The sequence below is a fragment of the Typopeltis vanoorti genome, chromosome 5, assembly GCF_054136105.1.
Source record: "Typopeltis vanoorti isolate ZY-2024b chromosome 5, IOZ_Tvanoo_1.0, whole genome shotgun sequence".
Classification (NCBI taxonomy): domain Eukaryota; kingdom Metazoa; phylum Arthropoda; class Arachnida; order Uropygi; family Thelyphonidae; genus Typopeltis; species Typopeltis vanoorti.
The window spans coordinates 30,472,526-30,494,562 of record NC_143553.1 but is presented as its reverse complement, the minus strand read 5'-3'; the positions used below and the strand labels follow the sequence as shown (position 1 = coordinate 30,494,562).

The window sequence follows — 22,037 nt, the reverse complement described above, 5'->3', positions numbered from 1 at the left end:
TCATTCATTAGATTAGCTCTGCTTACACATTCTTGAATGGTAACAATCTTAAATTCCTTTCTAATATCTTCATTTTTAATATGATCCGGCCATTGATGTAATCTGTTTACTTCTCTAATTTTTCTCAGAACTCTCATATCTGTTGGTCTCTAGTCTTTGATCAAGTGTTTTATTTCTAATCCAATTCTCAGATCCATAACTTAAAACTGGTTTGAACACTTTCTTGTATACTGCTGGTTTGGTGTTTTGGCTAATTTCTCTCTTATTCCATATATTTAGCTGGGTACCCACAATACAGCTTTGCTTATTCTGTTGTCTATTTCCAGATTTAACCTGCCATCTTCACTAAAAAATGTGCTTAAATATCTGAAATATTTTACTTGTTCTGTAAACTCTCCTTTCAGAATGCAGCTGAAATTTTTATGCTCCTGCCTCTTTTTATTGCTGATTTTCATGCTTAATTTGTTACAGCTGTTATTCAATTTAGTTAGAGAATTCTGAAGACTTGCACTAGGTGTATTAAAAAGTACATCATCTGCATAAAGCAAAGAGCTAAGTTTGACATCTCCTATTATAATATCAGGTTTAATGTCACTTTCTTTCATAATGTGATGAATAAGAGTGAAGATAATGAGCATCCTTGTCTTATCCCTGATTTTACATCAAACAGCCTTCATGTATTTCTTTCAATTCTAACTGCTGACTGACAACTTAATTATAGATTATGTATTGCTCTGTATAATGTTCCATTCACCCCATATAACTAGTGTTTTGAAAACCTTTTTTTTTTGGCCACCTTGTTCTATGTCTTTTCCAGGTCTACAAACTCAAGTACAGATCCTTGTCATATTCCCATGATTTCTCAATTGTCTTCAAGTGAAAATCTGATCTTGACAATCTCTATTTGGCTTGAACCCAACTTGTTCTTCTGAGTTTCTCTTGCAAAATCTTATCTGAAACACTTAGTAGAGAAATTACAGAGCAATTTCTCTGCTAAGTAATTCCTCCTTTTTATAGATGAGTACTGTCACCTACTCCAGCTGCCTTTCCACATTTCAAGTTTTTGACTGCTTTTCTACCTAAATTATTATTATTTTGCTATGTACTCCTCTTTTCATTCCTCTTGAAAATTGTCTAGTACAGTTCTGTCATTGTTTTATTCATTTAAGTCTTTCAAAGCAATTACTTCAGGCATCTAGGATATCCTTATCTTCAGTTTTTTGTCGCTTTTATCATCTTTGATTCCTTTTATAGTACTCTTTCCTCCATTTCAATTGTCTGCAGAACATTTTGTCACTTTCATGATATTTATTTTCTATATTCTTACCAAAAAAGTCTTCCCATGCCTTCTGTTTAGCTACTTTAACACATAGCTTAGCTCTCTTACATTTTTCGAACTTATTTGCTAGGAACTTTTGGTATGCTTTCTTCTTTTCCAAAGCTGCTCCTTTAACTTCTTGTGTCCACCATAGGGTTTTTATTTTTCTATCCTAACAGAAAACTTCATCGCATAACTCCCTAGCTGAAGCAGTCAATGTCTTCTTTAGAGTTTGATATGATACAAGATATGATGTTTGTATAGTTGAGTCTACAGTTTACCTGTAGAAGCTGCTCATCTTTGATTCTTTTTAAAACTTTCTTACATACTGTTCTTTTCAATATAATATCCATTTTTTTCCTGCTTAGCACTAAGTAATAATAACTTCCAATTTCAAATCCTCTATACACTATTGTATCTTTAACCAGCATGAAGATATCACTATCAAAAATGATGTAATTAATGAGGCTTTTTTTTAATTTCTCATGTCTTCTCACCACATGAATTTATGCACATCTTTATGTTGAAACATAGTGCTAGTAAAGACGTAGTCTGTGTCCTGAGCAGAAATCCAGCAAATATTATTACCGTTATTATTAGTTTTGCACTTTTCTCCAAATTTTCCCAAAATGATTTTATACACCTGGTGGGATTAATTTCTTACTCTGCTGTTTAGATCTCCAACAAAGACTACTTTTTCCATTTTCTTTATGTCAGCTGCCTGTTCTAATGATTCAAAAAATTCTTCTACTTCTTCCTTAGAAGAGCCTCCTATGGACCACTAGATACAAATGAGTTTCAATATCCACTTATCCATTTTGAAGTGTGCCCACATCACTCTACTTGAAACTACTTTTCAATCAAGAAATTTATCTTCATGTTTGGTATTAGAAATACCATGTGGGAATAAGTCTAGTTAAAAAAGATTATCATAAAAAAAAGTAGAAAAAAATCAAGTCATGACTGACTTAATTTCTTACACAATCTTAATTTCTCAATGGAAAATAATGCTCAGTGAAAAGCATAAAGAATAATTCATCACTAGTTCTTAGGTTACAAAAAGACTTACCTTTGGGAGGAAAGTAAGATTTGCTTTCTGCCTTATGAGGCCAGTCTACAACTAAAGGTCCAAAGCGTCTGAAACTAGCTGTAATCTCCTCTATTCAAGGATAAAGAAAACTTGTTTATTTACAGATAATAAATATAACACATTAATTAATATTAAATACTTTATTATCTTATGCAAGCATATCAGTTCAGCTAAGATGAAGTACACTAATAAATGTGCTGAATCTTTAGGATTCACTTAGTATTCTTGGGATGATGTGTTAAAGAAGTATTTTCCATATTAATATAAATTTCTTCAAAAATTCTCTTAACCAAAAAAAATTCTTAAATTAATTGTACAATGAAATATAATTATCTTCCAGAAATTGGTTACGATTTACAATATTTTAAACTGATAATACATTTGAGTTAAGAGAATTTCCATGTTGAATTTAAAGCTTACTTTATAATATTTAAGGAGATATCTGAAATAATTAAACTAAAATTAAAATCAGTATTTTGAAACAGGTATTGACATTTTCCTCAGAATTAGTTATGATTACAAGTTGCTTTGGCAGAAGGGCTAATGCAAGCTTCTTCCCTTTACATTGATTACAATATTGCAATCTATGGCATCAGTGATGGAGCTCCTAATCATGAATAATAATAATCATTATTATTATATACATGTCTCCATGGAGTCAGAAGACTCATCGTGGGGAAACCAATATATTAGCACACTAGTCATTAACACAATACCTATCATACCTCTCATTAAACTCATTCACAGACAAAAGCACTCAACCACCTCTGGCAATGCATTCCACCCATTCACCACCCTCCATGCAACAAATCGATCCCCTAACGCCCTTCTTAACCACACTCTTACACAATTTCTAGGGGTGACCCCTTCTTCTCTCCCCTTCTGCACAATACTGAAAAAAGTCCTCACTGTCAATCCTATAGAACCCATTTAATATGCTTCATTCCTGCCTATCAGCTGGTTTTCAGAGCTCACAAATCTGCTACAATCTTTGTCAATCGATTCTGGATCCTCTCCACCACTTCTTCATTCAAGGAATCCAGGCAACCAGATCTGTGTGCAGCAGTTCAGATGCATGGCCTTTTGTAATTTTGTTTATTTGTGTATTACAAATAAATGAATATTTGAAGCTCAATCCAAGATGAAAAACACTGAGTTAGCAACTGAGACTGACAGACTATTCTGTATTGACTTAAACCAAAAACAACATGATGGGTACAACTTTTTTTGTCGAATATAATTTATATTTAACCAAATGAAAAAAAAAAAAACTTTGTTTCGTTATCACTGATCCAGAGTAGTTGTAACTAACTAGTGATACACTTTTTTATTACTTGTATATGAAAATCATAACTTCTACATCCCACTGATGAGATCAATGTTGAAACATAGATCTATGGATAGTGGCCCTTCCTATGATGATGCTTTGGAATTATAGAATATTATTCAGACCTCCATGGAGTCAAAAGACTCTTCGCGGGAGGTCCTTCCTAGGAAACACAAAGTCTATCATACCACTCCTTAAACTCATTGACCGTTCTCGCTCTCATCACTATCAGGCAATGCATTCCATGGTTCAACCACCCTCCAAGCAAAGAAACCACTCCTCACCCTCTTGCTCACAGTTTCCTTTCGAAACTTCCAGGGATGGCCTCTTGTCATCACTCCTTCCTGCTGTTCAACCAAGCGAAAGAACTTCCCAGTGTCAACCCTGTAACCACCTATCAACAGTTTAATAGTCTCAATCATATCACCTCTCCTTCTTCTATCCACCAAACTCTGCAGTCCACATTCCCTCAGCCGATCCTCATAACTAACATTGCACAGTCCTGAAACCATCTTTGTTATCTGCCTTTGTACTGTTTACATAGTTAATTTATCCCCTTCAAATCCTGGGGACCAAATCTGAGAACAATAGTCTAAGTGTGGTCTGATCAGGGTCTTATACAAAAGAATGATCTCTTATCTCTGCAGGTCAGCATCCTTCTCATTATTGCAGCAATCCTCTGTGTTACCTTCATCACCTGTGCAATATGTCCCATGAATTTCAGGTTTCTATCAATCATCAACCCCAGATCTCTTGTTTCCCCTACTTCCTCCAGTATAGCTCCTCCAATAGAGTATGCAGCATCCCATCGATGTGTCTCAAACCTCAAGACCTTACATTTTGCTGCATTAAATCGACATCCCCTATCATTTGCCCATATGTCTAGCTTATTCAAATCCTCTTGCAGGGCTACCACATCTGCACTATTACTAATAACCATTCCCAGCTTCACATCATCTGCAAAAACTGAATATCCCCCTGCAATCCACTGACAATGTCATTGATATAAAGGTTAAACAATACAGGTCCCAGTACTGAGCCCTGTGGGACCCCACCTGTAACCCTCTGCCTCCTTGAAACTGCCCCACCATACACAACTCTGTTGACCAACCTGACATCCAAATCCATGTGCTGCAACTTAAATATCAGCTTATCACGTGGTACCCTGTGAAATGCCTTCGCTAAATCCAAGAAAATAGCAGTATGTACTAAGGTAATTACTGTGTATATACTCAGTATATACTGAGGTAATTAATGTGAAGTCAACAGCCTCTAGCAGCCTAGTGTTGAAGATACTTCACATGCAAACTCTGCTTACTTATGCTTTGGAAATGATTAAACAAGAATATAAATTCTTAAGAACAAACTATAAAAATGTCAGAAAATTTATCTAAAAACTTATATATTTGTAGAATTTTTCTCTTAAGTTTCATAGGCATCTTCAGTACAGAATTATAGAACAATAATCAAACAAGAACAGAAAATTCTGTTCTTGTTTGATTGCCACTGTAATCCAACTGATTGCCACAAAAAACTGCTACTGTAGTTAATGTAAGAAAATTAAACAGGTTAATATTTTCTTTTAAAAAAAAATTAGTGTACACACACATATAAGTTAGTATTTTTAAATCTGCTAATCTTTCCTATCTCCCATAAAGGGAATAAACATAGACCATTTGATCTGTTTAAGTTAGGACAATGGAGTAATGTTTCATATGTTTCTTTATAAAGAAGTTCTGAGGAATCAACATTTATGAAGAACTCTGCTTAGTGGAGATAACAGGCTCAGCAAGTCCAAGTTTAAGATATATTTAATATAAGATTTATGTTCTTCAAGATGAATAAAAGCAGATCTTCCAGTTTCTTCAAAATAAGATAAGCCACAAGAGCAAGGAATCTGGTAGATGGTTGGAAAATCCAGAGGCAGAAGCTTATCCCAAGGAGATGTGAGAAATGTGGAGATTTTTTTGATGGAGTGAAAGGCAATAAATCTGCAGCAGTTCTAAGATTTTTTGCTCTGCATTCAAAAATGCTTTTGTACATAATAGATAGGAATGAGAGATGGTTTTTCTGGATTATAAGAGGCAGAGATTTCATAAATCTAATAGACAAGCATAGGTACTGAATACAGGAACATAACTTAGTTTAACAGCATTATAACACAAAATAAATTATAAAAAACATTAACTGGCTTATATTTCACTAGATTTGGGAGACTTATTTTAAGATCTACTTCTACACATCTGTAATTCTTCTCTTTTAAAAAATTAGAGGGTGCCAAATTAAGAATTGAAATTTTTTTTTGTCTGTTACAATTTGAATTTCACAACAACTAATTGTTGCATGTAAACTGTAACACCATTAAAATAAGTTATGAGATTCCGTAACTGTTAAATTTATTTATTTTATTTATTTTTTTTTTGAAGAAATCATTAAAACCATTTGATAAGAAAGCAGGTATAATATGTTGTAATTCTCTCTGTAAAAGTTTATTAGAAGAACATGAAGAATGAATCTGTACATACAAGACTTCTGAGCATGCTATTGTCATTAAACAGAGTTCACTGGAACAGAATGAGAATCTTCATAAAAAGTCAATTCCTCATATAATTATAAAGAAATATGTGCAGCATTACTTTTCATTGTCCTCACTTAAACAGATTCAATGGTCTATATTGAAAATTTGGAGAAAAGGGCAAAGCTCTTTTTCTCCAAATATTTTAACGATAAGTATCTGCCAGATTTCTACTCAGGATGTGGACTAGTTATTACAAACACAATGTTCCAACACAAAAATGTGCACAAATTCACATGGAGAAAAGATGAAAAGAAGTAAAGTCTCATGGACTATGTTAATGTTGACATTGATGTTTTCCTACTGGTTCAGGACACAAGAGTATACAGAGGATTTGAAATGTGAAGCGATCACCATTCAGTGTTGAACAGTATACAATTGAGATTCATATTAAAAAGAAGGATGTGTAAGGAAAGTTTTAAAACAAAGATAAGCAGCTTTCAGATGTAAACTCTAGACTCAAATACAAAAACATTATTCAAGGAAAACTGAAAGAGTCTGAAAACAGGAACCGAATCTTGAAGATTCAGTCAGAGGCATGGGGTGAGGTAATCTGCAAGGATAAAAAAAAAAAAAAAAATCAGAACCCTAAAGTGGACGCAGGAAGCTAAAAAGGCAGTCAAGGAAAAGAAGAAAACATATCGAAAGTTCCTGGCAAGTAACTCAGCTTGTGCTGACTTACTTGCCAGAGAAAAATGTAAGAAAGCAAAGCTTTGTATAAAATTAGCTATGTAATGAAATATGGAGATCAGGGTATGCCCCCGAAGAGTGGAAAAAATCGGTCTTGGTTGTTCTTCATAAGAAAGGCAGTGCTTTAGAATGCACCAATTATAGAACTATTGCATTAATGAGTCATCTTGGCAAAGTGCTGATGAAAATACTAACAGAACGTCTGAAGGAGCATATGGAGGCACATCTTCTGGATGAGCAAGCCGGATTTCAACAAGATCGAAGTACAGTGCAACAAATACTTGCACTAGCAGAGAAAGCTCGAAGAAAGAACAAAGATATATTGCTGTTTCGTGGACTTCCAAAAAGCATTTGATAATATTGACCAAAATATAACATGGGCTGTCTTGGAATCCTATGATGTGACCAATAAATTGATCTGCCCACTGAAAGATATAAACAGCCAAGCACAAGCAAAAATCAGAATAGCAGGTGAGACTGGAGATTGGTTTGCCACAAGTCAAGGGGACCCAATATCACCAATCATCTTCATCATGCATCTGGGAAGAACACTAGATAAGATTAAAGAAGAAGGTGGAGGCATTTCAATAAATGCCATGAGAATAAACTACCTCTGCTTTGCAGATGACATAGTCCTGATTGAAGAAGACGAAGCAAGGCTGGAACAGAATGGGGCGATGACAATGGTGCAGAAACTCTATACACAAATTGAGTCATCTTGCACAAAATAGAATGCAATGGAAGAATCATATCAAGATGGCAGCAGACACCTACAGGCATTGGATCCATGTTGTTGTTGATGATGATGAAATAAAAGTCATGGGAAGACTGATAAGAACATAGAAAATAAATATCAGGAAGATGATAAAATATTATGGAAGCTATTGAAAAAGCTTAAAAATGGAGGAAAGAGTACTGTGAAAGGGATAAGGGGGACATGAAAACCGAAGATAATGATATCTTTGAAAGATTGCCAAATGAAACAACCAGTGGCAGTATGGTGGTAGAAAAAACTATCACATGGAGGTATAAAAGTTTTCCAGTGGCCACACTGCATAATTCAGTAGGATTGAATTTGAGATGATTAGAGTATAGCACTCATAATATCCATCTATAAAAAGGGGAATAAAACTGAATGTGAGAATTTCGGAGGAATTTCTCTACTGAGTGTTCCTAGTAAAATTCTCAAGAATACTTGCATAAAATAGCTAAGAAAAATTGTGGAGGATAAGCTTAGAAAAGAACAAGTTGGGTTTAGACCAAACAGAGACTATCAGGATCAGATTTTTTTATTTTAAGAAATCACGAGACTAACAAGGATCTCTAAGTTTTGTAGATCTGGAAAAGGCATATGACAAGGTGCCAAGAGGAAAGCTGTTCAACATGATACACTTATATGGTGTAAATTGGACATTATATCAACATTATCCTTTAATGTTGATTTTCATACCAAATTTATTACAGCAGTTATTCAATTTGGTCAGGGAGTCCTGCAGACTTGTCATGTGAAGGATGTTATTTAGGATTATAACATCATCTGCATGAAGTAAAGAGCTGAGATTAACATTTCCAATTTTGATACCAGGTTTAATACTGCTTTCCTTAATAATGTAATCCACATATATATGATGAATAACACTGGAGATAATGTGCACATTATCTCCAGTGTTATTCATCAGGAAGATGGTCTAATATTAAATATTAGACCATCTTCCTGTATCTCCTTCAATTCCAACTGTGGATTTACAACTCAAATGGTGATACATAGTGTCTCTATTTGAGTTGTAAATCCACAGTTAGAATTGAAGGAGGTACAGGAAGATGGTCTAATGTTAAGTCAGGTGTGCGATAAGGGTGCACATTATCTCCAGTGTTATTCATCATATATGTGGATTACATTATTAAGGAAAGCAGTTTTTAAACCTGATATCAAAATTCGTGTTAATCTCAGCTCTTTACTTGCAGATGATGTTATAATCTTAAATAAATCTAGGAAAAGTCTGCAGGGTTCCCTGACCAAACTGAATAACTGCTGTAATAAATTTGGTATGAAAATCAACATTCAAGGAAAAAGACAATGAAAATAAGCAGAAACATTGAAAACATAGACTGCATCCTGAATGGAGAACCTACAGAATGAGAAAAATGTTTCAGCTATTTAAGCACAATTTTTAGTGAAGATGACAAATTAAATATGGAAATAGACAACAGAATTATCAAAGCTGGTGTAGTAGAAAGTCAACTGAATAAATTTATATGGAATAAGAGAGAGTAGTCAAAACATTAAACTATCTGTATATATACAAGACAGCGTTCAAACCAATTTTAACTTATGAATCTGAGAGCTAGATTAGAAATAAAACTCTCGATCAAAGACTGGAGACCACAGATATGAAAATCCTGAGAAAGATTAGGGGACTGAACAGATAGCATTCATGAATGTGTTAGCAGAGTTAATCTATGGTCACTTAAACAGAATGGGAGAGGAAAGATTAGCTAAACAAGTGTTTCTTTGTCAGGATGTCAGGAAAAAGATCCATAGGAAGACCAAGATGTAGATGGATTGATACAGTAAAAAGTTCCTTAGAAGACAGAAATATAAGATCTGATAATATTGGAATGTTGACAGATAACAAGCTAATCTGGAGGAAAATTATTAATAGGTAGTAATGATGTAACTTTTCATGTGTACTATCATAAGATACTGTACACCTCCTGAGGGTATTTGTCAGGAATTTAATGATGATATATATACGTATGTGTGTATATATATATATATATATATACACACACACACACACACACATACATACATACACAGTCATAACTCGATTAACGAAGAAGATGCGTTCCACGAAATTACTTTAAGTGAAACTACATTCTCAGAGGTAAAAATACTGTGCCCATAATAGGGATATGTTTGTATGTAAAGAAAATGAAAGACTTTTTTTTTTTTTTTTTGAAAAAAGAGCAGCTTTATTAAATAAAAAAAAGTCAACATTACATACCTAACAAAGATAAAATCATGACATTTTAAAATACGAATCTAAGGTTGATTGTTTATGCTTTTTTTTCTCTTTCATTTAACACTGAAGGAATTTAAAATGTTTTCAATGTAATACAAGCACCTTTTGAAATCTTTGGTTGCTAACACTTTTTCGGTAGAAACTGCTTTAATTTTATCTTCATTCCTAAAAAGTTTTTCTAAATCTTCCACTGAAAAACCATCATCTTCTGTATTTAATAAATTTCTTACATCCTCTTCATCGACATTTTCGAAACCTATTGACTGGGCCATCTTGGATACCTTCATTTCTAATCTCTTAAATGTTATTTTCTTCTTTTAGTACAACTTCTGGCCATAATTTGCACCAAACTTCATTTAAGCATTTCTGAGTGACTTCTTTCAAAGACCTATTAATGTTTTCAATCGTGTCTTTAATGGTGTAGTTTTTCCAAAAAGTTTTAATTGACATTTGCTCTTTATCTTCTAGTTCAATTAAATTGCTTAATGTACCACACAGATAAATAAGCTTTAAATGCTGCTATTACTCCCTGATCCATCGGTTGAATCAGGGAAGTTGTGTTTGCTGGAAGAAAGACAACTTTGACAATGAATTTTTATTATGAAATCCTTTGGCATGCTTGTTGGTGAATCAGTGCTTAGACAGGTCAGAGTGGTTATCAGAATTAGGGGAACAAAATGTGGCAAGGAAAGTTTGCGCCAAAGAAGATCATAAAGAGGTAATTCCTAGTTTAGTCATCTTTGGCATGGAATGTGAGATATAACAAAAGCATATATACCACCTTTTTTATAGAATTTGACAGGAATGCAAGTGTCTAATGCACTATTAAGATCAGTAGGATGTCCCAGAGTGTTGTCCAACAACAAAAGAGCTTTTTCTTCAAAATTATTTCTTTGGCAATACTGTTTCACTTCTGGACAAAAATGGTTAACATATCAATCAACCAATTCTTTGGTAAATGTTTCTATTAGCTTTCTATACTACAGGTAAATTAATTTTTATGTTACCTTTTAACGCCCTTGGATTTTCCAAATCGTAAACTAATAACGATTTTAATTTAAAATCGCCAGAGGCATTTGATCCAAAGAGTAATGTTAAACGGTCTTTGGCTGCTTTGAACCTAGCTGATGATTTTTTTCAATAGAAATGAAGCTTTTTGATGGTAGCTGTCTCCAGAATAAACTGCTTTAACACTAAATTTGGCAAAAATTTTTAACATTCAATTATTTCCTTTAGTTTCTCTGGAAACTTATTCACAGCTTCAACATCTGCATTTACAGCTTCTCACCATAATTTTACACTATGAATTCTGGCCCGTTTTTTAAATTTCTCAAACCAACCACAAGAAGCCACAAAATATTTTGCAATTTCTTCAGTTTGTTTAGATTTCAGGTGATTAAACAAAAATAATGCTTTTTCTTGAATCACCATTTGAGTTAAAGGCATATGACGTTGTGACATATCATCTATCCACAAACTTAACATTTTCTCCATTTTTCCTAAAATTGGACTCCTTAAGCAAGTAAATTTTGCTGCTGTAACATCTGTACAATTCTGAGCAGACTGTTTTATTTTTTCTGATTAACTAAGTATGGTTGTTAAAGTTGACTGCACTAATCCTAAAGAATGTGCCACATCGGATTTTCTTTCACCCCTTTCAACATGTACAATATTTAATTTTGTTTCTAAAAAAAAAATGCTTTTCTTTTCGTTGATTCTGACATTTTAACTAAATATTAATATTTACAAAGTCTACAACAATGCTATCAGAGAACATACGTCATTTATTGCAATGCACCATGCTGAAACACACCCTACAAAGTGTAAGCAATAGCTAAATTACATGTATATGATGCGCGAAACTGTTAAAACAGACACACTCACACAGCTTGGGAGTACTTGACAAGTTGCCGTTGTTTGCCAATCGGATGTTTGCTGGGTGTTGACCTTAAAATTTTAATATTTTTACATAAAATGGGGCTTGAAATTGCAGACTTCATTACCAGAGATAACGTTAACCAAGGTATGATGACTATATATACATTTGCCACTTAGGAAAATATCGACTGTTTCAGTTATCTTATGTTAGCTACTGAGGTGGTACTCTTTAGAATTTTTGATTGTTGTACTAAAGATGCCTATAAAACTTAGGGAAAATTCTACAAATAAGTTTTAATGTGAGTTTTCCTCCATTATTATGCCAGCTCATGGTATTTGAATGTTGAAAAAAAATAATTTCTTGTCAATATATTTGCTTTGTAACCAAGTGAAAAACTGACTTCGATTTTAACAGGAATCAAGTTTTCAGTATTTGTCCTTTTGAAAATCTTTTTTTTTTTTTTAAATATTGCAAACTAGTGTAGGTTAAGTGCAAAGGTGGAATTTGACTTGAGTCATTTGAGATATGAATTTTTATTATGAAATCCTTTGGCATGCTTAGACAGGTCAGAGTGGTTATCAGAATTAGGGGAACAAAATGTGGCAAAGAAAGTTTGCACCAGAGAAGATCATAAAGAGGTAATTTTTAGTTTAGTCATCTTTGGCATGGAATGTGAGAACAAAAGCATATATACCACCTTTTTTAAAGAATTTGTGCAGAATGTAGTTTGGATAGTTGAGGCTAGAAACGAAGACTGTGGGAAATAAGAGATTAGATTTCAACATCCATAAATGGTGATGGTGTTTGTGATAGTCGAGTCTTAATGAGGTGATGATATAAAAAACCTTTTTTGGTTTTCCCCCAAACCCCTAAAATTTGTATTTTTGTGAAAAATTTCATGATCTGCAATGCCACTGTTAGTGTCGCTCATAATGTGTTACATTGGAATCTTACATATCACACATGAAGTGCGAGGCAGTGGCGTAGCTGAAGCTTTAACCGCCTGGGGCAGTCCCCGAGTTTGCCGCCCTTCTCAATACACACCAAAAATAGTACAAAAAAAAAGTCAAAAAGACGTATAGCACTTCTGACAGTCTGAGGCTTAGTCACCATCACCACTAGTCAGACTGGCAGGCATTTTCGACGAAGCTCCCTGATTGCCATAAGATGCACTGCAGTATGATTGATTTGTTTAAATCTAGACTCTTGACCAGGGGTGGGCAACTTTTTTTAAGCGTGCATGCCAAAATCGTCAAATCTTTGATGCAAAATTTTCTCGCGTGCCAACCAAAATTTTGGGAAACATTATTATTTGGTGTCTTAAGTATTGGGAAGAACTTTTCAAATAATCAAAAATCACACTAGAATGGTAAAATCAAAGAATATTGTAAGAGTGATTATTGTAAGTCATGTAAGATTCAATGAATGTAAAAATTAGTAAGCAAATTTTACTTAATAGTCCTTCTACCATGTTGATAGCATGAATATTTTTTATTTGCATTTAAGTGTAATTCTAGCTGCCATATAAAGCCACACAATTTAAAGACTCAATTTTTAACATCACCAAAAGGGTAAACAATAATTCTGAATTTTTTTTTTTTTATAAAGATCAGTCAGACATAAGTTTTTTCAAGATTTTCCAATATATTATAGTGCACAATCTCAATCGTTTTACTTGACTAAAGCACAATAAAAGAAAATAAAGTTAAAGATATAATTTCATTACTTAATCCCCTTACGAGTAATACATAAAAATTACAGATACCTACATAATATATTAAATAGAAATTAATCTTTACCATTTTTAGCAGAAAACATCAAATCAAAACTAGAGAAAGAAAAATAGTGGACATTTTATTTATTTAGCATCAATGAGACTTCTGCTGTTGCTGCATTACTAACGAAGATAATTTATATCAGGTTTATATTTTGTAACCTGTAGAGATATGCATGCGCTACTAATTTCATCTGTAAGGCTACTCCTGTTACGAGACTTAACCAAGTTCATCACTGAGAACAATGATTCACAAGAATATGTAGATGCAAAAATGGATAATAATGCTGTTGCAAGGGTTTTTAAACGTTCTTAGTACCTCTTTTTCTGCACTTCTCTGTTACTCCCATCTCTAATTGCTCCTTTTCAATATTTTCCAAGTCAACTCTGAGATCAACAAATTTCTGCCTCCAATTGAAAATCAATGAACTGCATTTCAAAATCATCCATATTTATCCACAAAAACATCTGCAAGTTTATTTGAAGATGTTTTCGTGTCCTGTAGTTTGGGATTCAAGTCATTTTAATGTTCGAAAAAATCTGCAAAAACCATCAGTTTACGAATCCACACGATGTCATACATTTCTTTATAACACATTTGTTGATTAGTCAAAAAGAGATTTATCTCATCCAGGCATTCAACAAATTGTTTCTGAACAAGACCTCGACTAAGCCAATGAACATTGTACACCAAATCCACCTCATTCAAGAGATTCTGAAATTGTCTTTTATTCAAAGCAAGTGCAGAAATGTAATTAACAACCTTGGTTACTGTTTGAATCACTTCTTGAAGTTCCTTAAGTCAGCATTTGCACATAAATTTTCCTCATGTAGGATGCAATGAAAACCTATCAGTGGATGACCACCATATTTTGCAAACAGATTTACAAATCCTGCTTCCTTACCAATCACGCTGGGCGCATTATCCTGTTGTGATGGATACCACTTTTGAAATATCAATTTGCCAAATAGATAATTCGACCCCACTGATAAGCTCAGGTAGTGTTACAAGGTTAATCCTCTCTAATTGTAGGGATGACAAAGTATGTCATCCCTACAAAATCGAGCAAAGATTGCCAGCCTAGCTGATGAAATAATGTCTGTGCTCTCATCAACACAAATAGAAAAGAACTTACATGAAGCCAAATCTTTTGTTAATTGTTCTGCTGTATCCTTAATTCGTTTTTACTCACAGACAATTCTTTAATGTGCTAAATAATTTTTACCTTTTCTGAAAGATTGTCAAAAAGGAAAGGAGCACATTCTACCCATGCTTCTTTAATATACTTCCCATTACTGAGTGGTTTTCCATGTTGGTAATAACTTTTGAAACCTCAAAACTAGCAGCAACTAAGTTGGAACTAGGCCTACCTGAAATAAATTTTATCAACGTATCAGACTGTTTTTTTGTCATGCTCAGTTCACGAGAAATTGATTCTCTCTGTTCTTGCTCATGTTTATTACTTAATTTCTTATGAACAGTTTCAAAATGTCTCTTTACAGAAGAAGTCTTACAAATAACTGATTCAGAACATAAAATGCATAATGCTTTATTATTTTTCTTGACAGCCCGGTCGCAGGGTTGTCACGGCACATCGGGGCATCCCCTCGGTGGTGGATGAGGGGGATGATCAGTGGCACTACTTTGTAGGCCTCCTGGCTAGGTCCATGGGACCCGCTAATAAACGACAGCTGCGGTCCTCCATTCATATCGGGGGTTGGATGGTTCTGGCAGCCCATTCCGTAAAAAAATGCCACTATGTAAAGCATCATGTCTAAAGAAAAGAATTAAAGCCCAAATAGTTTCAATATGCCCAGAACGGTGGTGTCCTGGTGATATAGCAGGCCCTGCAGTATCGTCAGTCCATGATTTCTATAAAGAAATTCAATGCAGAAGTTGCTTAAATATTGCTACTTGGAATATAACAGGATTGAATAAATGTGGGAAATTGGCTAATGTGATGAGAGAGATTGAATATTAGCATACCAGGAATAAGTGAAACTTTTTGGTAAGGATCATCAGATTTTGAGTTGAAACTTCTAAATGGCAAGATATATAAAACATATACGTCAGGTGGTGAAATATCAAGAAGAGGTGTAGTGTTTATTGTAGCGAAGAAAACTAATAAAAACATTATCCATATATTAAATTTTTGTTAAAGATACCAAGTTATTTTAAATATAAACCTGGTTTTATTTACTCCATTTCCCAAGTAAGCAAACAGACAAGTCAGTCAAGTTTGCACCTGCAAGTGTTGCAAGTCTAGCTGATCCTGTACATAGTGCAAGACCAAGGCAACTCGTGGTAAAGGTAGAATAAGCTCTGATCACTATTCTTAATATTTACCCTTAATGCAAAGCACATCTCCTGGAGGAGATGTATGATGCTATGTATTAAAGGCAAGCGGGCACTACCCAGACCGGTTTCGACCTTTATTGAGGTCTCATCAGTGGGAGCCAGGCTAAGAAATACTAAGTTTTAAGTAATACAGAGCTTATAAATATTTTACCCACACAAGTTACCATAAGGTGCTTTGACCTTATTAAATAAAAATACCTTTACCACGAGTTGCCTTGGTCTTGCACTACATACAGGATCAGCTAGACTTGCAACACTTGCAGGTGCAAACTTGACTGACTTGTCTGTTTGCTTACTTGGGAAATGGAGTAAATAAAACCAGGTTTATATTTAAAATAACTTGGTATCTTTAACATATATTATACCCAAGGTAAAAAACTTTCATTATCCATATAATCAAAAAATCAGATAGAGTAATGGCAATTCTAGTGAAGTCTAAAGCTAGAGATATGCTGATCATTCAGATATATGCTCCTACAGAACAGAATGAGGAAGCAGAAATAGATATCATGTATGATGAAATAGAATGGTGTATAAAGGAAGATGGAGGCAAGAAAGATGGAGTTATTTGTGCTATGGGTGACTGGAACGCAAAAGTTGGATCAGAGAGAACATCTACACATGTGGATCCATTTGGACTTGGAATTCAGAATGAGAGAGGACAAAAGTTGACAATTTTTGTGACAAGCACAGTCTCATCATACCTAACACTTATTTTGAGCAAAAACCAACAGCACGATACATATGGGAAAGTCTAGATGGACGATACAAAAAATCAAGTAGACTATACTGTAGTCAGTAAACGCTACTTCAATGGAATACGGAACTCAAAGGTGATGCCAAGTGCTGACTGTGGATCTGATCATAGACTAGTCTTAATGAAGATGAATATCCACCTGAAAACAATAAAATTTTAAAAGAAGTCAACCCCTAAAATGGGATCTACAAATGGTACAAAATCCGATAGTAAAATCAAAATTTAATGAAAATATTTCAGAACTGCTGTCGGCACAGTTGCGAAACAAAAATGAACCCTCTCAATGGAATAGACTACAAGCAGCTATCATAACATCTGCTAAAAACCACATCAATAAACAAGAAGAAAGAAAGAAAAAACCATGGATAACTCAAGAGGTAATCAACCTTATTGATGAAAGAAGAACATGGAAAAGAGGAGCAAATGAAGAAGAAAGGCTAAGATATAAAACTTTGGATAAAACAATCAAACATTTATGTAAAGCATTGAAAGAAAACTGGATAAATAGGCAGTGCACTGACATAGAAGAATTACAAAATAGGAACAAAACCAGAGAAGCATTCTTGAAAGTGAAAGAACTTAATGGAAAAGCAAAACATACACAGTCTAATAACATCAAGGACAAAGATAGAAACATAAATGGAAGATGGGTGGAGTACTTATCAGATCTCTATGATGATGATAATGGTAACACGTTAGATGATTCATGACACCTTAAGTTAAACATAACAACAGACACCACTCTTCCCACAAGAAAGAAGGTAGAACACGTAATTAAGAATCTACCTAATAATAAATCCCCTGGGTGTGATAATATTCCGGCTGAGCTGCTGAAAGCTTTGACTGGCAATAATAACCATTTAGTGGAATCCATTCAGGACATCTATAAAACAATACAATTACCTGAAGTTTTTACATCTGTCTCATACCAATTCCAAAGAAAACTAATGCACAAAATTGTGAGGATTACAGAAGTGTGAGCCTAATATTCCATGCATCTAAAATTATTTTAACCATTGTTAACAAACAAATTGAAAGAGCCTTAAGCGGTGAATTGAGTGAACAACAGAAAGGCTTCAAAAGAGGAATGGGAACCATTAATGCTATTCTGGAACTAAAAATACTAATAGAAAGATCACTTGAAAGAAATAGGAACATTTACATATGCTTCATAGACTTTCAGAAGGCTTTTGACTGGGTAAAAATTAACTTAAAATAAACTGGGTCAATAAAACATAATAAAATGTTCAATTATATTAGATAAATTAGACATAGAAGATAATGTACTTAAGATTATAAAAATGATTTACACCAAACAGAAAATGCACTGTTTAATGATGAGACTTCTGTAGTGAAAATAAAAAGAGGAGTTAGACAAGGTTGTATCCCTTCACCAAATCTATTTAATATCTAAAGTGAGACAATGATGAAAAAGATTGAAAAACAAAAAATAGGAATTAGTATCAATGATATAAAATATAACAATCTTAGATATGCTGATAATACCATTCTAATAGTAGAAAACAGAAAAATTAATCAAATTACTGCAGCTACAAATTGAAGAATGTAAAGAATTTGGATTAGATATAAATGCAAAAAAGACCAAATTTATGAAAATCTCAAAAGCTAGCAGATCCAAGCCAGAAATATTCATAAACAATATGAAAATTTAACATACAACAGAATACAAATATTTAGGCACCTACTTTACTGAAGATGGAAAGCAAGATAAAGAAATAAAAATAAGAACAGCCATAGCTAAAGATACATTCTGGAAAAATAAAGATCTGTTCAGAAGTTCTGTGAATATCAAGACAAAGAAAAGAATGACTAAGAACATTAGTGTGGCCAATTTTTACATATGGAAGTGAGACCTGGATATTCAAGAAGAGAGTAAGGCAACAGATAATGGCCTTTGAAGTGTGGTGCTATAGGAGAGCTCTGAAAATCCCATGGACAGAACATCTGACAAATACAGATGTCCTACAGAGAACGAGAATACAGAGATCCTTATTACAGGATATGATCCAGAGAAAGATGAGATTGGCAGGCCATGTACTGAGAGGTTCAGCAAGACAGAGGATACTAACAGTTTTAGAAGGAAAAATTATGGGAAAAGGATCAAGAGGCAAAAAACGAAGGACATGATATATAAGATCATGGACAGGATCACATGGCTATACAGAAACAAAAAGGAAAGTCACCAACAGAGAGAACTGGAAGGACACTGCACCCTCTCACTGAGGAAGCTATATGACGAAGAAATCATGCTAAATTTTTCAGTCCAGTATTCTTTAAATTGTCTAATATCCTTTTCATTTGAATGGCTATGTTTCTTTGCTGGTGGTTGTTACATTCTGCTCAATCTGTAAAGAGCAGGAAGCGAATAAATATATAAGAAAGCAATTAAATAATTGCTTTCTTCATAAAACTTTTAACTTTAATGAAAATCGGATTATGCGTAAAATGTGGACAGAGACATATAGACACTGACAAAAATTATAATTTGGACTCGGAAAATCTCATCATAATCACTCACTGCATATACCAACCAAGTTTAAGCAGACCTACACACATGCAAATGAAAGAGAAGGGTACACATGCAGATAACACTTCATAATCCTGAATAATGATAATACATTTCACATAGCTTTAAAAATAACTTACCGTATTTACTTGCACCCCTGATTTTACTTTACAAAAAAAGAAATTGAAAAGTTTTGCGTATACCTTGCACAGGAAAAAAAAAAGAAGAAAAGTTTAAACATGTTTCAGGGCGATAGTAACACTCGCTTCCCGTGGTAAACCACATGCCCTCCCCAGTAGCCAATAGTGACTGCAGACAGAAGTAAAAACAGGTCATTTTATTCTATCACTGAATAAGGTACAGAGACATTTGCAGACTGTGTAATATATTTCTCAACAAATAGTGCAATTAGAGACAACAGGGATAAAAAGGGCAGCACTAACTAATGAATCACATGTTCCCTTCCCACAGAAACTATGCTATTTAGATTCAAGCAAAACCATATGTTGCACCGGCAAACACGGTATCTAACTAAAAACTATATATGCAGGAGTCTATCGCATGGCAGCAATAAAAATAAACGGAAAGTGTTAAAATTCGTAAACGTGTTAAAACTAAGAAATATATAGTGAATATTTTTATGGCAGTTTCAGATATTGAATTTGGTTGAAGGGAATTAGCATATCAATTCAAAAATTGTCAGCTTGCTTTTATGTTTGACTCACGCGATCTTTTGTTAATACTGCACCAATCATATGCACGTCTTCATAGCTGCTCTATCTTTACTGGCCTAGTACCATAGCTGTCTGTTCATTAGTCATTCGTGAAGGATTGTTCCTTAACCCTGAGCAGGTCACGGTCAAAAAAACTGCAGCGTAGGGCGTGTGTATCTGAGAGATACATTCATTACTATTATGTGCTAAAATGCGATGAAACTTAGAAAAAAAACACTGCAAATATAATACATCATGGTTTATTTATTTTCAGTTACAATCTAGAAATTATTGAACAAAAAAAATATAAACTAATACTATACTGACATCGGAAGTCATGGTATCTCTCAGATACAATTTACTATCAAATATCACTTTCACTTTCGGACTCGAGTAACATTCGCTGAATCTCTTCAACATCTGATGGATTATCCTGTCGATATATTTTTCCAGCCATTTTCAATGGTAAAAAAAACAACTAAAACCAATACTATACGGACATGTCTGTGCAGTAAGCCTAGTGGCTATGCGCTTCGCAACGATATGCCTGGGGAAGGAGTGTCCTGGGTTCAATTCCTGTTGCCGATGTGAGGAGCTTAAGGATCTTCCTCAGCCATAGCCAAGTTAGCCAGTCTTGGGCGTGGACAGCAGGGTTTTTTTCATCCCTCAAGCATGCAAACCGGCCCCTTGAACACATGGATCTACAGCTATAAATACTGAACCCCCATGAGGGGGGGGGGGCTCAACTCGCCCCAATAGGGACAGGGGAGAAAAGGGAGGAAACTCCATATGAATAAATAAATAAATTGACATCAGAGGTCACAGTATATCTCAGATACAATTTACTATGAAATATCACAAATCTTTACATAACACGTGTTAAACCAAAACTGAATGCATAAAAGTGTGGAATATCACTCATAACATATGAATGCACAGCTGCTCATGACCTCCAAGCTATACACTGGATATGTGTAAGAATATTTATATAAATAATTTGCATGTATTTGTCAGATCAGCTGCGAACTCTGCAGGTTTAAGTATCTCAAGCCTTGTAAATTACTGGTAATTTTTGCTTGAAATAATGGGAAAGAAGATGGCGCTATTTGGATAGGATACACACAAGGAAACTGCTCTTTAAGCAGGAAATAGCAATAGCAATCGTGGTGCGAGATATATGCAGGGATTTTATGAAAAAAACTGAAAACTTTAGTTTCCAAAAATCCCCACATATATCTCGCACCATGATTTTTAGCATTAATTTTGGGGAAAAAAGTGCGAGTTATATTCAAGTAAATACAGTATGTTTATGGCAATGTAAAGGAAATTTGCTTTTATATCTAATAAGTTAAACATATTAATTGAGAATAAATACTTCCAATCCATGTTTTAAATGACTAACGATTTAATAAAATCCAAATTCACATATATACACAGTTAATTTTTTATATATTTTATATATTCCCTCTTTTTTTTTATATATATATAGTATATTAACTATTTAGTCTACCGGCTGTGCCTTTGTTAATAATTATACTATATACTTATGAGGTGATTTATTATATAAATCTCTTTTACTAACAATTATTTTTATTTTGACTCCGAGTGTCCCTATATGTTATTGTATTGCACAAAAGTTCACTCCAATTGGTGCAATGACTTTAACTCTCTCTTTCAGAATCCAACTAATCATTGACTCAAAACCAAGTACAAAATAAACACATTTAATAAAACTAAAACAATATATATACACTTCTAGCAATAATACATAACTAAAACTACAGATTATATGGATCCAAGGTCTTATTTAAAAATATAAACTTACTCTTAAGACTAAACACTTTTTCTTTCACAATCACAAAAAAATGTTCATAGTCTTTTTTCTCTTTCTGTTAAGGCTCTTTTTCAGAAGTTACACAGCTCTGTACTTCATTTTCAGGATCCTTTTCATCAATCAATGTAACACACATAAAAGTCTTCTTGACTAAATCTTGTTTCCTTT

General features: G+C 33.9%; 1 protein-coding gene across 1 annotated transcript in view; it reads right to left on the bottom strand.

Moving 5' to 3' along the window:
- LOC150106282 (cytoplasmic polyadenylation element-binding protein 2-like) overlaps window positions 1-22,037 on the bottom strand; it is a 417,239-nt gene that overhangs the window by 109,301 nt on the left and 285,901 nt on the right. The window contains exon 6 of the mRNA XM_090393070.1: window positions 2,388-2,477. Within this exon, the coding sequence (XP_090249196.1) occupies window positions 2,388-2,477 (90 nt within the window). The remainder of the gene's footprint in view (window positions 1-2,387; window positions 2,478-22,037) is intronic.